The sequence below is a fragment of the Seriola aureovittata genome, chromosome 10 (assembly GCF_021018895.1).
Source record: "Seriola aureovittata isolate HTS-2021-v1 ecotype China chromosome 10, ASM2101889v1, whole genome shotgun sequence".
Lineage (NCBI taxonomy): Eukaryota > Metazoa > Chordata > Actinopteri > Carangiformes > Carangidae > Seriola > Seriola aureovittata.
This window is the reverse complement of record NC_079373.1, coordinates 23,584,077-23,601,340: the sequence shown is the minus strand read 5'-3', so window position 1 is coordinate 23,601,340 and position 17,264 is coordinate 23,584,077. Positions and strand designations below refer to the sequence as shown.

General features: G+C 40.6%; 1 protein-coding gene across 3 annotated transcripts in view; it reads left to right on the top strand.

The window, feature by feature from the left end:
• Window positions 1-17,264, top strand: part of kiaa1549la (KIAA1549-like a) — a 97,504-nt gene that overhangs the window by 38,908 nt on the left and 41,332 nt on the right. For all 3 annotated transcript variants that reach the window (XM_056387196.1, XM_056387195.1, XM_056387194.1), the window contains exons 3-8: window positions 2-832; window positions 1,844-1,959; window positions 5,772-5,994; window positions 9,404-9,537; window positions 10,382-10,550; window positions 16,890-16,949. In XM_056387196.1, coding sequence (XP_056243171.1) covers window positions 2-832; window positions 1,844-1,959; window positions 5,772-5,994; window positions 9,404-9,537; window positions 10,382-10,550; window positions 16,890-16,949 — 1,533 coding nt within the window. The remainder of the gene's footprint in view (window position 1; window positions 833-1,843; window positions 1,960-5,771; window positions 5,995-9,403; window positions 9,538-10,381; window positions 10,551-16,889; window positions 16,950-17,264) is intronic.

Genomic DNA, 17,264 nt, shown 5'->3' with positions numbered 1-17,264 from the left:
GAGGAGTCAGTGAGCAGCCTCCCGGCCTGGGACCTCCCCACTGTCCCCGAGTCACTCCTGTCCACAGTGGGCGACCATGATGTCACACTTCCTGCTAATGTCACCAGCCCTTTCTCCACCCACCAGTGGAACACCACCGTGCCCGTGCGCACCAGGAACACCTCGCGGTACACAACCACATCAAGCACCACCATAAGGACGTCTCCATCACCCACCACCGCGTCAACTTCACCGTTATCCACAACGGCAAGACAACAAACGCCACCGGAACCCACCGCGGGTTCAAACGACACAAGCCAGGACACTGTGACCAGCGACAGCCTTCAGCTGACGACGGTAACCATGACGACGCCCTCGACGACCACTCTTACTGTGACCGCCGATGAGGCGACAACGCAGGCGGCGACCACTGTGAGCGCTGTAAGGCCATTACCACCAAATATCACCGCTGCTACAACCACGCAGCAAACGACGAGCCTCAAACTGACCACAGCGGCCATGACTCAGCCTACAACAACCACAACCACCACACCTGCCCCTACCACCACCACTACTGTACCCCCAACCACCATCACTACCACCACCACTACTACTACTCCTTCTCCCACTACTACTACTACTACTACTACTACACATGCTACTACTACTGCTGCCACCACCACCACTACTACTACAACTACAACCTCAACAACAAAGGTACCTGTCACCACTGTGTTCATCCCGGGACACACCACACCACCTCTAACCACGACCACAGAACCTCCCTCCAGCACCACTGCAGAGGAAAGTCCTCTACCGTGCAACGTGACCGAGAAGTATTGGGTCAGAACAGGTACGAGACTAATGTCCCGCTACTAGGATTAATTGGAGTAAGACAATGAAAACAAATTAATGGACAGTACCGTGCATACGACTGATAAATGAGACACAAATACGACAGAAGTGCTAATAAATACACCTTCTGTTGATGCGCAGAGCAGCCATCTTGGATTTTGAGGTTCGGGGGTTCATGAAGTTACAAGCTAACAAGCTAACAAAACAGCATAAACAAATAAAAGATGCTAACTACTACTTACCGTGCTACTTACGTCTTGATCTTTCCCCTAATGCTAACCATCTTCATACGCACTGCTCTTTCATTGGTTAGTGAGAAAATACACTTTTATTATCGTATTTTTTTTTACTTACTTGAAAATGTTTCTTAAAGGGAACCTTTACTGATACTTCAGGTACTGCACGTCTTTTATATAAAATACCAACAACATACTCAGATTGTTTTCAGGCTTTAGCCATTCTTGTGAAATGATTACAAATGAAGATGAATACACTTGAAATACCATTTCAGCTTAGGCACAATGTACCTATTATGTGACCGAGCTGTAATTACATGCACACAAATTAATTAAAACTTGCATAAAAACAAGGGCATCTTTTCCCTGAGTGTAAACAGTTTGATTAATAAGAAGCTGGAGACTGTAGCCTTTGATTGCATTTACCAGAGGCGGTGTGGTATTACTAAGGAATGGGCATCAGGTTCCCACAGTCACCAAGGAGACATTAAACAGAGGTCAAGCCCTTGTGACCACAGATACATCTTACTGAAATTAATATCCTTGTGCAAGACACTGTATACTGAATCCCTGCAGCCAAGGGGACATGGGGCATCACAAAGATGTGGCACTACATTTAATTTAAATTGATTATTTTTTTGTGGCTATAGGTGTGGCCAAAGTGAGTTTAAACATGTGGTACAAACAAACAGCTATCAGTTATCACAGGATACTAACAAATCATATATGAACACAGCCATTAAACTAAGTTTTTAACATGTCTTCCTTCACAGTTTTGTCCATCGAGCTGCGCAGGAACCGCCTGGACCTGATCCTTAAACAGAATCTCTCTAAAGGCCTGAGCCACGCCCTGCAGAGAGCCTTGAATGACTCCACTGCCTACGCGCAGGTCAGTCCGTCTTACAACGTTCAGCGAAGGCCAGTGGCTAATAAACACAGTCACTGACTTGTAGCCACAGGGCCATGACTAGTAAACAGGTTAATAGCTAATAAAGAAGTCACTAATCAACTGGGTAATAAACAGATCTGTGGCAAGTAGATTTATGTCAGTTGCTAATAAACATTATGTAGCTGCTAACAAATACAGGACAGTGGAGCAAGTTATCAGGATTTACTTAGCTTAGCTTAGACTAGAACCTAGATAAGGTTAATTAAGGATCCAGCCTTTAATCAATTATGAACTTGAAATTATGCATCTTGGATTACGTCCATGTAAACAGTGACCAGTAACTACACAACAGCGGCTCGTACTCAAAGATTGTGGCTGGTAAACACAGCTCAGTGGCAAGTAAATGCAGGTCCGCGGCTAGCGAACACAGGTCAATGGCTTGTATCCTCAGTTAGCTAGTAAACACCACTCAGTAAACCCATGTCAGTGGCCGGTAAACGTTGCTAGCTCATAAATTCAGCTCAGTGGCTAGTAAACGCAGGTCACTCGCTGGCAAATGCACGAGTGGCTCCTATGAAATTAATTTAATTTTGTGTGTAAGCAGAAAGTTGCCAGTAAACACAGGTTGTAGGCTAATACACAAAGCTCATTGGCAAGTAAGTGCACCTCAGTGGCTAGTAAACAGGTTAGTGGCTCATAGAATTAATTAATTTTGTATTTGAGTTTAAAGCTACAGTGAGGTTAAATTGTAGATTATTAACTTATCGTATACCCATTGTACTTTTGAGTTCATTAATACGAACCACATCAGGTGCTTTGAATGTAAATTAGATGTCAAAGTGCTTTTTCTATCTGATGCTGATGAGATGAGACTTTTACATTTTAGATTTGCCACAGTGTTGGTTCTTCATGTTTACGGCGCCACCAGTTTACAGTATTCTACCGTATTCATCCTTTTCTACTCCTGCTCATTTACCTCCCAAGGACTCGTCTGAGTGGTGCTAGAGAGGTGACTAATGCAGACGATGTTCAAGTCGGAATAGAAATGACCTGTTGAACAATAAGGCAGCGTTTGCTTAGAGTGGTTATTACACACACACTCACAATGTATTTCCCTCATTCATGCACACACTCACACGTGGTAATGGCAAATCAATCTAGAATAAATGATTTATTTTCTCCTGCAGTGCAGTCAAGGGATCTTTCTGTTCCACTGATCTTTGCGCTCGTCGTTTTTGTCTTTGTTTTGATTTGTCCAACCTTCCTTATGTTCCTTTTCAACTGAGTCTATTTCTGTTTCTTCTTCACAGATCTTCTGTGTCTCTCCCCCTCTCTCAAACGATTGCTCTCTTGCCCTCTTCCCTCATATTTCTCAATATTTACGTTTCTCGTACCGCTGCCCTCTCCTCTATCTCCGCTATCTGGCTGCTCCCTCGGTTAAAGTCGATTGATTTTCTGCCAACCTGTCTGTCTCCCCTGTCTGTGGGTCTGCGTGTCGCGCCTGCCTGCCTCTCTGTCTGTCCACCTGCCTCGCTTCATCTCGCTGTCTGTCTGTCTTCTGTCTTCATCTGCCTGCTTTTTCTATTTTTATCCAGTTGTTTGTGAGCCTCCTGCACTGGGAGTGACTCAGTGTCTCTAAGCTCCAGTCCACTTTCATCTACCCCCTGCCTCACACACACACACACACACACACACACACACACACAGTCCTCAATTCTCATCCTCTCCATCAGATAACGCAGACACTATTATTTGGCAATCTGCATCAGTCTGTTGAGAGACAGCAGCGACAACAACACGGTATAAAATTGGCCGGAGGTTTTAAAGCCATGATATGTAGGCAGGGTTTTGTTTCGAGGCATTGTTGATGTTAATATTGGCTTCAGCAGAGACAGGGACTGTCAAACAGCATGAAATTAGCATGCTGCAGTATTTAATGTGATGCATCACTGTACAATGTGGTTAACCGTAATCGCTTGCAAATTTTTTACAGCTTTCAAATGTTGGCAGGGAGAGAGAAGTGACAGCAGAGGGTGAGGGGTGAGGTCAGGTCTGGTTGGCTTCATTCAGTACAACACTCCTTTTCAAGTTTACAAAGCAAAACAACCTAGCAGCTTCTCCCGGGTGCAAACTGCTCGACACATTATTGTAACCCCGCAGTTTAGTATTTTAAAGTGGGATATAAATAATTAATAATTGTTTGTTTGTAACTTGCTATGACACATTACAGTCTACTGTAAACAGAAGGACATTTTTAAATGTTAATAATGTATTTGTCAATGTTTCTGACGCCTTTTTACATTATGAAGCAGCCATAACTCTTGATAATTGCCTGATAACACAGTATATTTGTAATAATATATAATTATCTATTCTCATATGTCCTGATAATATATATAAACATATGTCCTCATTAGCTTTAAATACATTTTATCAGTTAATCCTATATTTTTATTGAAACAGAAAAACATCTAACCTACAAAAATGTGTTTAAATTGTTTAATAAATGTGTGTGTATATAATGATATTTCATATTGACTGATGATAACTACATTTTATACTGTTTATATATTGTTTATACACCTGTTTCGGATGCTCCATAGAAGCTGTAGATGTTAAAACATTAATAAACACTTAATATCTACGCTCAACAGCATTAAACATTTATTTACATATTCTTTATTAATTATTTATATACTGGTAATAAAATAATTAGTGGTTGTTAAAATAAAGTGTTACTCAAAATCATAACTTTATTGAACCGTTTGACATTGGAAAACATCACGTTTGATGGTTAGTAGATTGCGTCACTGGGCTGAAGAAAATAAGAAATCAATCACTTCATTTTCTAAATGGACACCAGAGAGTCTGTTGGTGTAGGAGGACATGACATAAAATCTCTTACAGTCAGGACATAAAACATGCAGCACATAAAAACATCTGAAGGAAATTGTTAAAATTTAATTCCTCGCTCATTCCATTTGAGTTAAGACTTAACATGAAAGATCTGAAAGCTCTCTTTTTATTTTCTAATGAAATGCAAAACCCAAAGGTGGGTTGTTGTAATGAAAGAATGTGTCGCTGAGTGTAATTAAAAACTAAAGGGCTGCGAGAAAAAGTGGGCCTCAGGCTTTGGCAAGTGCTTGCAACAGAAAGTGGCTTAAGTAGAGATGGCAGGTAGGTATAGTTTGAAAAACAGGGTGAGTCTTGTTTAATTTTTGTAGGTACAAAGACAAGAGGAGAGCAGAGGAGGGGGAGTGGTAATGAGATACAGTTTCACTAAGAGGGATGTGCTTTTTTCAAGAAAAGAATTTACCAGAGGAGAGGAGAAAGAGCCATAGTAACAATAGCCACAGCTGCTCAGAGCAGTTGAAGGTAGAGGGTAGAGGAAGGTGGGCGGTTTATAGCTCCAGAAATACAAGCCTTGACTCACCACTGATTGTTGTCTGTATGTGTTTTTCCAGGACACACTTAGTCAGATTTATGACTGTTGTAGGATCAAGCTAAAATATGCCCTCAGGGCAGCTTTGGTTTAAAAAAAACAAAAAACAAACAAGAATTATAAATATTCATCTGATGCATTCGTATTCTAAACACATAGCTCAAGTACAACATGTGTGAGGAAAGGATGCTGTTTAGTGTTCTGAGCTTGTTTTACCTGGTAGCACTGATTTCTTCTCTGATACTGTTTGTTCTTTGCAGCGTATGTGCTTTGAAATAAAAGGCACAGATCCTTTTAGATATACAAGCTGCACACAGCCATGAAGACAACATCTTGAATAATTCCTTTTCTTTGTCTCTCTGTGTCTCAGGTGGAACGTGATGACTGCAGCCCCCACAACGTGACGCTGGGTTACTACGTGACCAGTGGCAAAACTGTCTACATTTCCTCCTTGGTGGTTGAGGCGCTGAATGTTTACGGTTTTGACAAGCTGCTGTCAGACATTAGGCAGCATATCCCATTGGTTAAGGCAGTTCTGGTTCCCGTGGCAACCTGGATGCCCACTCCGAGCATTCACCTGCAGCTGAAAACAGGTGATAAAACCTGATGGGAAATAAGATAAGATAGAACAACCTTTACATAACCGAATCCGACAAAAAACAGAAAAGCTTATGGTCTGGTGATGTTGGTACCGGAGGTGAAGTGTGAAAGGTTAAATAACAGCAGAGGTGAGAGATACACAGAGAGGAGGAAGGAGAGAATATGAGCAGAGGGAGAGCAAAGAGATAGAAAATGCAATGAGAGTACTGGGAGGGAGACACATGGGAAGAGTAGAGCAGAGACAAAATTAGAAAATTCTGATTACATGTCTGCTCTCCTTTACTCTTCTCTGATACCCTAAATCCCATACGAACTCCCATGATTGCAGGGCAAAGGCAAATTGGTCCATTCATTTAGTCAGCCTCTTAAGCCTCTTAAAAAAACACATTTCTGTGTGCGCACGCGTGTGAACACACACACACACACACACACACACACACACACACACACACACACACACACACGCACACATCTAAATCAAGCTTTGTGGGAACAAGGGAAGGAAAATCAGTGCAATTAACAAATTGATGTAGGTGCAGATTGGAAACCCATTACTTTAGATTTTCAAATTCACATTGGTTCATAGTGGTCAGATTAGATTCAGCTCACTTGTTAGATTTTGGCAGTTGTGTTATTTACTGTGGTAAAGCCACTATGTATGGTTTTGATATATTTTTATATAAACAATTACATGTAATGTTAAATAGCAGTGACAAACCAAGTGTTTTAGTGTTTTTCAGGTCATTTTTTTTGTTTTTGGCCTCCGTCTTTAATATTTTTGTTCACTGTCAACTCTCTCCTGCAGCACCGTTAGGCAGCTGTATTTTATTTTTTGTGAAACAACTGTGATAGTCAGGGGCGCCGCCATGGATTTTGGGCCCCATGAAAAGATATCATCCAACCAAAGGCCACCCCACCCTGAAAATATGACACTGTGCAGAGATACATGCAACATAATGCATATAGAGAAACATAATCATATCATCATAACCAAGTTTAAGTTACTACCATGTTGTTGACTTAAATGAACTGCATACACCAGGGAAAACATTCAGCAGCACTGAGTACTGCAGAATACTGAATTACCTGCAGTTGCATATCACCAAAGGATCACATTTCAGTCTGCATCAAAGCCACGGAGACGTAATGTGCCTTGGTTGTATGACTTGAAGAGATTATTATAACATCGGCTGTCACTTCAGTACAAACAGAAACTGTCTGGGCATCCAAAAAAAATTAATCATGCAATAGTTTACAGGATCTTGTGGGGACACTCTTGAAATAAGTTAGCAGTGGATACTATTTCTATGCACAATATAAAGATTATACCTCATTTATGTTGATAAAGAATGTATGTTACTGAACATATGGCACATTAGGTGATGGACTAAATTAACATGCCTTAGTGTTACCTACAGAAGTATACAATGTTGTGTTTGCAACATTTTCTGCCGCCCCTAAGTGGCCAAAAAATATTTAGATTATCAAATATATGCTTGAAATTATTCTGATAACATACATTTTTGTTTTGCTGCTCTCAACCCAGTCATCTTGTATTTTGGATCCATGTCAGGGAGCTTATTTTTAATATTAACACGTCCTGCCAGTGGCTGGAAATCCTGCACATGATGGTTTTAATAATCACAGTCATCACAAACAATTATAATAATTATGTGTATGTCAGTGGAAAAAAACTGAACTAAATTGGTGCAATGTTGTAATGCCAACTGAGCTATGGTAAATGGCCAAATGACACATCTCTTTGCTTGTAGTGTGATTTATACCGCAGTAAAGACTTTCCCATGTTAGTTTGCAGCTGTGTATGAAGTAGGCACTTGACGCAGCACGTGCTCAGCTCATAAACCATAAATACACAGTATATGCCAATTTACCATCCACAGGACAATTTGCATACGATTACCAACTGGGTCAACAGGGTTTGTGCCTGCAATGTGTTGCAGACTAAGAGACCAGCGGAGGCAGAAAAATACTTTTTTTGATGAGAGATGAAGCCTGCACTCATGAGCACCACAGCTTTTTGAATTTAGGTCAGAATATTGTTCTACCTCTCCTTTCCCTGTCCTTTTAGAGGTTTTTTAAAAAAAAACAAAGAGGAAGACAGAGTGCAGAGAAAGAATGGAGGGCAACTGCGGTAAAAGGACTGAGACAACTTTAATAACATCCTCTATAATCTGCTGATGGACTCAATATTGTTTACCCTGTTCCTCCCAGTGTGGAGCTGTGTGATGCTGACAGACAACTCTTTTTAGTTGTTCTCATTCTAGATAGTGGCGATAATCCTCTTTCTCTGTCTGCTTAGGTTTATCGGTCACACAGACAACATCTATCTAGAGCGCTACTTTCTTTAATACCTAAAACCCAGCCCTAGATACGGCTTCCACATACAGCTTGATGAAGTAGATTGTTGCAGATACATTGAACTTTAAATAATAATAATGACTTCAATGGAACTCAATAGAAAATAACAAATATAAAAGGGGGGGGGGGTGTATTACTTGATGTAATGATATTACTTGATGTTAGAAATATGTGATATAAGAGAGTTGCACACTCCTGATCAAGTAGCTATCTGAAAAATAGGTATCTTATATTATTTATCTGAACATAAAGCAGTAGGCACGCAGCTGGCCACCAACGTCGTGTGACATTAATAATTGGTTGAATGTAGGTTGTGGCGTCAGGTGACCAGTATTCTATGCCAGGACAACGTCCAATGCCAACGTCAGTTTGATGTAGAATACTGACGACCAATGACGTTAATATTTTGTTTTGTTTTTTTAAATGCATGCAAATCATCCGCTAAATGTCACATCGGCCAACGTTGGGTTTTGACGTCAACCTGATTTTCATTTCCAACTCAAATTTAATGTCCTTTTGGTGCCAGCTGGGTAAGGTATGTTCAGATAAATACAATAAATTAAAACATTTTCTAATTCATTCTTGTGGGATTCCTCAAGGCTTTGTGTTAGGCCCATTATTGTGAATTTTGTACATGAACATAAAGATTAACTTTATTTGCTGATGAAGCACATTTATTTTCTTTTTGCTGGAACTTTTGGATACTGTGGAAAAAGAATTTTAGTAAATTAAATAAAAAAGTAAAGTAAATTAATCATTTTTGGTAGTTGTTTAACAAGTTTACAAAGCAAGCTTATAAGTGAGGATGAAATTGAATAAGTATCTGAAATCAAATTTTGGGGGTGATAATAGATAAACAATTCTGCTGGAAACCACACATATGTCAAAGCAAAAATGTCAGACTTTCCCAAATCAAGCTTCATGATACACTTCATGTTGCTCTTCTGTATATAACTCACCGTGTGGAGGTGTGAGAAATGAAATGTGTATGCTTCAAAAGAATGCTTTTCTGTTCCACCACAGTGTTGAGGTTCGTCGGCCCGACAGACAACGTCTACTCCTGCAGTTTTGTCCAGATGTTGGAGCAGAGGCTTGAGAATGCCTTTGATGAAGCTCAGGACAAAGTGCTGGAGACCTACAACAGGCTCACTGTGGAGGTACTGCATGGTTTCAGATGCTATTCTTAGTGCAACATGCTGATAGCCAAGGATGTCATTATTTGCATGCAACATGCCAATCAGGATGACATGAGTCATAGAGATCTTGGTAAAATTCTGGATACCTACAGCAGTACAAGTTTTTCACATGCCTGGTAGAGCAGCAATATATGATTAAAGGAGAGAGTGACTGTCGAGGTACACGATGGTTTATTTACAAAGATGCAATCAAAGCTCATTCTTCTGTAGCGCCGATTTATGTGTAAACATTTTTGGTTTTCCTTCCTCCTTTTGTTCTCTTTTTCTTTCCTTCATTTTCTGTCCCTCTCTCTGGCTGTCAAGGTATTCTCATGACTGCAGCATATACATGTACATGCACACACCATCATAATCATAAAGTAGGTCTCAGCAAGCAGAGGCAGATATAGGGTCCATTCATAATTCATCCTCTGAAATATTGATGCGCGTGGAAGAATGTAATAGGAATTCCTCGTATCTTGTATCATCATCCACTTTACTGTGGTGACTCAGTCACATTATTTTCAGAGCACCACACAGGTCTTATTATAGAAAGAAAAAACATTGTTCATTCAAAGTGTCATACTGTGTCTGGGGCTCTGTTATGCATTCTTCATGGGCATCTTAGACATTCGGTATGATACCATTAGATATTTCTGTATGAATGTCTGAATTATACATGTGCCTACTGCTGCCTGTTTGTGTGTTTGCTATAAATAAAGAATTGAATAATCCTTCCAATATTGCACCTATGGAGCACATAGTGATGTATTTGAATGGTGGATTGAAATTAAATATTAAAATCTTATTGTGTGTTCATCCTCAGATCCAGAGCGTTTCCCAGGAACCGGGCTCTCCGTCGGTCACTCTGGTGTACGTGGTGAAGAATCAGGACGCGATTCTTAACGGGACAATCTCCAGCGGTCTCCTCAACCAGCTGACTGCTGAGCTGGTGGGCTACTTCCTGTTCTACCCACCCCTGGTCATTGCTGAGCGTAAGTACCTAAGGTGACCTAAGGTTCCAGCTGTGGTGATGACTCATACACGGCAGATCAAAAGTTTAAGAACACCTCCATTTTTCCAGCTGTTATTTAAATTTACATAATGTCTTGGTTTTTTTTTTTTGTTGGTTTTTTTTTAAAGTAAACCATAGAACAAATAAACAATTGGAAATTTTAAAAACAAGGAATCATCGTATCTTGTTGAACTAAATTTAATCTAAATATTTGACTCATTCAGCAGCCGAACAAACTTGTGACATTCTTTCTGTGATGGAAATTAAACATTGTTCAGAAAGTTTGTTGCAGAAGTTCCCACAAATGTCTTTTCTTTCACCTTTTGTCCAGTTCATCACAAACCAGCTCCATTAGTCTGGAGACTGAGAAACCACCATCTGGTTCTTTTCTGCTAGTGTTTTGGCTCATTATCTTGCTGTAGGAAGAACAGCTATGGAGAAGCGACTGTTTTGATATTCCTAAGAATTACTTTTATGTGCGAATTTTCCTCATAAAGATGCCGACATGCTAACTAGTTTTTAAATCTCCTCAGACTGCGTTTTGTTGTTGTGTTGCATTTATTTATTTTTTTGTCAGTGCTCTCCTGCTACGTTTTTGAAAGCGCCATCCCTTTTACAAACAGTTTCCAACGAAGCCTTCCCGGATGGTTCAGTGTAACAAACCATCTGATGTGTTCGGTTAGCAGCTTTGTTGGTGAATTGCAAAGCTTCTTTCCACGGTACTGCAGATTCCTTGTCAGTGGAATGGCGTGAAACCAGCAGCGGCGATGTGTATCACATCACCCAGCTGCTGCGCCACCAGAACCAAAAACTAAATTCCATTCATTTCCACTGTGTTGGAGTGGAGGCAGAAATCATTTACATTTACATTTGCATTCATTCATTTGGCAGACGCTTTTATCCAAAGCGTCTTACAAGTGAGAAATCCGACTCTGATCTTAAATCTTGGCCCAGTAAAACCAACACTAAATGCATGGGTAGATGCCACTAGATGTAACTGAGAAAATGAATGGTTTTATTTTTGGTATTTAGTTGAATTTACCCTTTAATGCGTTGACTTCATTCGATAGCAAATCAGTACAGTGAATACCATTAAACATACATTTATAGGACTTTATGTTTTTAGCCAAACAGGTCTGATGATCACATTACAGTTGCATGTATCCAAATGCAAAGTGAAGTCATCAGGTAACTTGTCTGGATGTTGTGAGCAGCCAGCAGCCACATGAGTCAGCTCCACTGCTTGTGGACATTTCACTCATTGCTCATTTTTGAGCAATCAAAAGCAACAAGGATTTGCTTTGCTCTTCAGGCTTCTTATAAAGACTTGGCTAACGTTGTATAACCCACAATTAACGGTGACTAGCCAACAAATTACAGTTCAGTCCGGGTGCTTGCTCAATACTCATTCACTTGATATACCTCCAAGTCATCTTCTCAGCGGCACTGGTGGACAAGCATGATGAATGTGTAATTATTTACAGAGGGCTGGAAGCAAAAAAAACGAGTGGGCTGTTTAAAAGTGGCTCCAACAGAGTAACTGTTTAACATAAATATACAATTTGAGATGTTTAGCTAAATGCTGCTGTTGTGCTGATGCACCGCGCCCGAGCTCATTTCCACAACTGTATCAAACACAGCATAATGTGTGGCTGCCATTTGAAGAGTTTTATCTAAACTGACGTCTAAGAGCATATTGTGCAAAAGAGGATCGGTGTTAACATTCTCCTGACTTGACATTGTGTCCTAATGGGTATCATTTTAGCTTACTTTGACAAAATGGAAAGATTTTCCCTCCATCACTGTCTATGTTCATTTATAGTTCAGAAGGTGACTCTTTAGACCTAGAAATCTTTCATCATCTCTTTCACTTGTGTTGGCTCATTTCCTCCCTCTGTTACTTCATTTCTTGCACCGTTTGCACTATATTTCTCCAAGGTAAACACCTAATAGACTCGGACATGCTGATGATGTGCGTCTTGCATCAAAACATTGTAACAGCAAAAAAAAAAAAGTTATTACCCACTAATGTGCCAGAAGAGTGTGAGTGAGGCATTTTTTTCTTTTTTATAACTAGCTTTAGTGTTACCCTCAGGCTGTGATGGTTGACTTGAAAATGTAAGGAGGATAGTGACAATGCCCACATCCATGCATCCATGAGTTTTTATGAGCTTTTCTGCAGCAGGAAGGGAACAAACGCACTGAGCTGAGCTTGAATCCTAAAAAAAGATCTTTGCACTCAGAGCTTTATTTCAGTCTTGAAAGTCTGAACAGACAGAGGTTGGAGGTGGGATGGTAGAGCTGCAAGCAGGGGAGAATTTCAGTATTTACACAAGAGGGGATAAAAAAAAAATATTTACAGCTCAAAGAGGGGACAGAAAATGACCTAACCCCAGCCCACCGCTGTTTGTTTTCTTCCCACAGAGCTGGACATTAGGAAGAGTCTGGTCTCCTAATGCTAATTTTATATTACATTACATAACAGTTCTTCTCCTGCTTATTCTGTGCAGCAGTGTGCTGCCGGGCTGAGACAGACTTACGCAGCATATGTAGGGTGCTAAACTGAGACCCACTGAATCCACTACAGGGCAGTGCATGATTCCTGACTTAGCGTATGTTTGACCTGCTTCTCACAGGGAGTAATTCAAGATCACTCCATATTGTGTAAGTGGAGGAGGATATCAGACTATAATATATTATCATAGGAGCCTCGTGTTTCAATCATATCTCCTACAGAATTACCTACTGTTTGTTTTTCTAGGTCGATAATTGGGGGCGCACAAAGAACTGGACTTTCAAAACATAATCAATATAAACAATGGCTCAAATGACTATAATGTGAAAGGGGTTGTGCCTCGTGATGAATCCATAGAGAATCATAACCCCTGTGAAGCTTTGATGCATCCCCTGTCTGCTGCCATCACCAAACAGACAGACAGGCAGAGCAAGCAACTAGCTGCTGAACATAGTGGAGCTAAAAGCACAGTTAAAGTCATAACTGTTGCAGAACAGCAGCCAATAATTACAAGAGAATTACACACAGAATTTTCTCTCAGTCGTTGGCTTTAAAGACATCATCGTGCTTATGAGACATGCTCAAATATAGTGTAACAGGAGCACAAATAGAAGTCAGCAGACATTGCTTGTAATTATTCTTTTATTTCTAACACGGAGATTGTGTAATTTCTTTTCTTTTTCTTAATATTGAGCATTCACCAGACAGACATAAACTCTGACTCCAAATGAACGTAATGGGGCTCCATGTCTGCTGGATGTGGAAATAGGGAACTATCTTCTAACACATTTATGTCAAACGGGTGCGTGATGTTCAGCTTGCTGTGAAACTCTATAACTGATTAGTGGTGCTTTAAAGTTAGAGGGAGATCATGCTTGTGGTTAAATACTGAAAATGTCAGCTCCCTCAGCTGTGTCTATTTTCAATATTTAAAGCTGCAATCTCCCCTTAAACGTACCGTAGTTACCAGTGTCAGCTATCATAGGGAAACTGAATAAAAAATAAAAGCTGTATTATAATACACATAAATCACACTTAACATTATTTACTGCAGCAATTCACACGGGCGTTGTTTGTTTTATTCAGTTATATCTATTAAAGACATTACAGTGAAAGAGCATAGACTCCATAGATGAGCCTCATGAGCTCTGTTTATATTCCACTCCAACCTCTTATGCCATCTGTGAGATTTTAAAAGGGCAAACAGCTGTACAGCTCCTATCATCTGAATCATGCCAAAGGCAATCTGTTGTCCATGTCCCCTGAATGAGCTAATTTTAGCCTGTTGAGATTAGATTAGTATCTATCTGTGCATGCTCCCAAAACACCCAAACATCACACTTCACATGGTCACATCCAAACATACTTGGAATCGCCATAAAAACCCAGACTGCTCCCTTTAAAAACAGGTTGTTTCACGAAGCATGAAACACTGAGCAAATATAATCATAACAAGAATTCATAGACACGTCAGTGATAACAGTGAATAGTCCAGACATTTATTGGTATAGACACACTGACTTTGGTTACACTGAGAGCACGAAAGGATGATCACTTCTCACGTGATCAAAGCAGCCTGAATATTGACCTCCACTGTCTGTTTATATCCAAAGGAATCAATAGGCAGGCGGCTGCCTCCATGTCTACATCATGTAACCGTTTAACGGGAGAGAAATCTGTGCCAAACTGAACAGGAGAATCATTCATGATCTTTACTTCAGAGGATAAACAGCACAGCAGGTCTCCGTCCCACTTCCCACCCAACAACATAGCAAATTCAAATGTATACACTGACTCTGCAAAAAAAATGGGCAGCCAAAGGAAGTTATGATATAGTGTTAGTTATATGATAGTTATTAAAATGAGATAAGTAACGGGCGCCGCGGTGGCTCACCTGGTAGTGTGCGTACCGCATTGGCTTAGTCCTAACTGCAGCGGCCATGGGTTGGTAAGTAATTAATGAGTCTCGGTTTTTCCTGTCCTCTTATGCACAATATGCATTAGATTATTAAACCTGTCGTCATGGCAATGCTATAATTGAAGTCCGGATAGGTTTAGGGAAAGATCCTGGTTTGGGTTAGAATAAGTACTCTGTTAGGATTTGGTGACCTTCATCACCGTGGTTACAGTAATAAACACACGGTCATGCTTTGAAAAAACAGCATTGACCGTTGGTTGGAAACGGAAACGAACAGTGGTCTCATGTGTTAAAGTCTGATGTTTTGTTGCTCCTCCCTGCAGACTTTGTTGATCTATAACAACGTCAACTGACATCTTCCTTAATCAGCTGCTAGAGGGATTTGTCGCTTGAACTAATGTGCTTTGTGATAAACACACTGTTTGGGTTATTTCCTGGATGTGTTGCTAAAATGGAAAACACGGAGTAATGACAGCATCAGCCTTAAACCTATTATTTATATTTGTTTATTATTATCATTGTTTTGGGAGCATTTTCTATTTTTCTCTCTCTTTTGGAATAATGCAACTAAATCTCCCAGCCGGTGCGTTGATGAAATGAATGCACTGTGTCTGTCTGACGAAGGAACAGATTCTCCACAGGGTCTGAACCTGAGCAGCTCGGTGCTGTGAGCTTGTTTAGGTTGGAGAAGAGCGCGGTGAATGTAAATGCGTTCACGTACAGATGCACCATGGAGGCGGGAGCAGATAGTCAGAGAGCTAAGCAGAAACGCTGGCTGGTATTAACAGCTACCGCTGCTGCAACACCATTGACTCGAGCTAAACACAACCCTCGGCAGACGGCCAGCTCGGAGGAGTTAGGTGGAGACAGATGGTAAAACAGGCAGATGGGAAATAAGGATAGATAGGCTGCCAGACGAATAGGACACGGAAAGAGGCCGACGGACTGAGGGAGTGATAATGAGTAGAGAAAGACAGGAGGAGACAGTCGATTGGATGGAAAGGAGCAGGCATTTTAGGAAATGAATAGGCTGACAGGTAAACAGGTAGAGAATGAAACAGGTACAGAGGCACGCAGGCGAAAAGGAAGGGCGAGAGCCGGTGTAGATGGATAGGGGAAGTTGACAGTGAGCGGTAAAAAAAGTAAAGGTTGATAATGAAACCTGACAAGGATTTTATCATCTGTGCCAAGGGCCAATGTTAAAAAACTCCTCCTCTGCAGATCTGTCGCTTCAGCACACAAACAGCGCTGTCACATTTACAAGGCTGCAGCGCTTCTCTAAAAAGCTTTTAATCAAAGTAATCCAGTCTAAACTTGACTAAGAAGAATCAAGATACACAAATTAAGGGCATATTTAGCTCATTACTGAGGTTTTTTCTAAGGCTTTGGTAGTTTGAGTTAGACACATGAAAAATTTTCAATATATTTTTTAGCACACGATTAAAATTCCTGTTTAACTTGGTCAGTTACGTCCTGAATGCACCCACAAAGAGAAATCACGGTATGTTTCCGACACAAAATAGTTCCTCATTTAGCAATTTTGTGGTCTATGAATGTAATTTCTGGGAAACAGGGTTTCTGCAGTTTACACTGTACTTAATGGGAACTTGGAGGTGACGGGGTCCGATAACAGACAGAGGGCAGTAGGTGGGGGGGGGGGGTCCCCCTACCAGGTTAATATGGTCATGATGTTACCCAACAATCTGAAATTTTAAGCCAAATTCATACCTTCAGATGTTAGTAAAGAAAAAGAAAATAAGTAGGAAGTGCATGTGCGGTTTAAGAAATGCATTAAAAACTTGTTTGGTTCCTCACATTCATTTCCAGTCTTAAACTAGACTTTCTAAAAACTTCAGATAAATATAAGTTTCTCTTTCTCTCTCCAGCCCTTGAATACCATAATCTCAACACATCGATGGCAACCAAGAACTACTGGGTGATAACAGGTAAATTGCTCTTATGCACGCACGCACACACACACACACACACACACACATACACACACACACACACGGAAAAGTGCTACTGGGTGATCAGAGGTAATAAAGAGCTGCATCGACTGGACTAAACAGCAGTTAGTTAAATGCTTGTTGTGCAATTCAGCACAATAGTATTGGTTCTCCACACACACACACACACACACACACACACACACACACACACACACACACACACACACACACACACACACACCCCTTAACACCCATTCCCTATCTCGCTCCCTCTCTGTGCTTGGTGTCTTTAGCTGCTCTGTTCCTGGG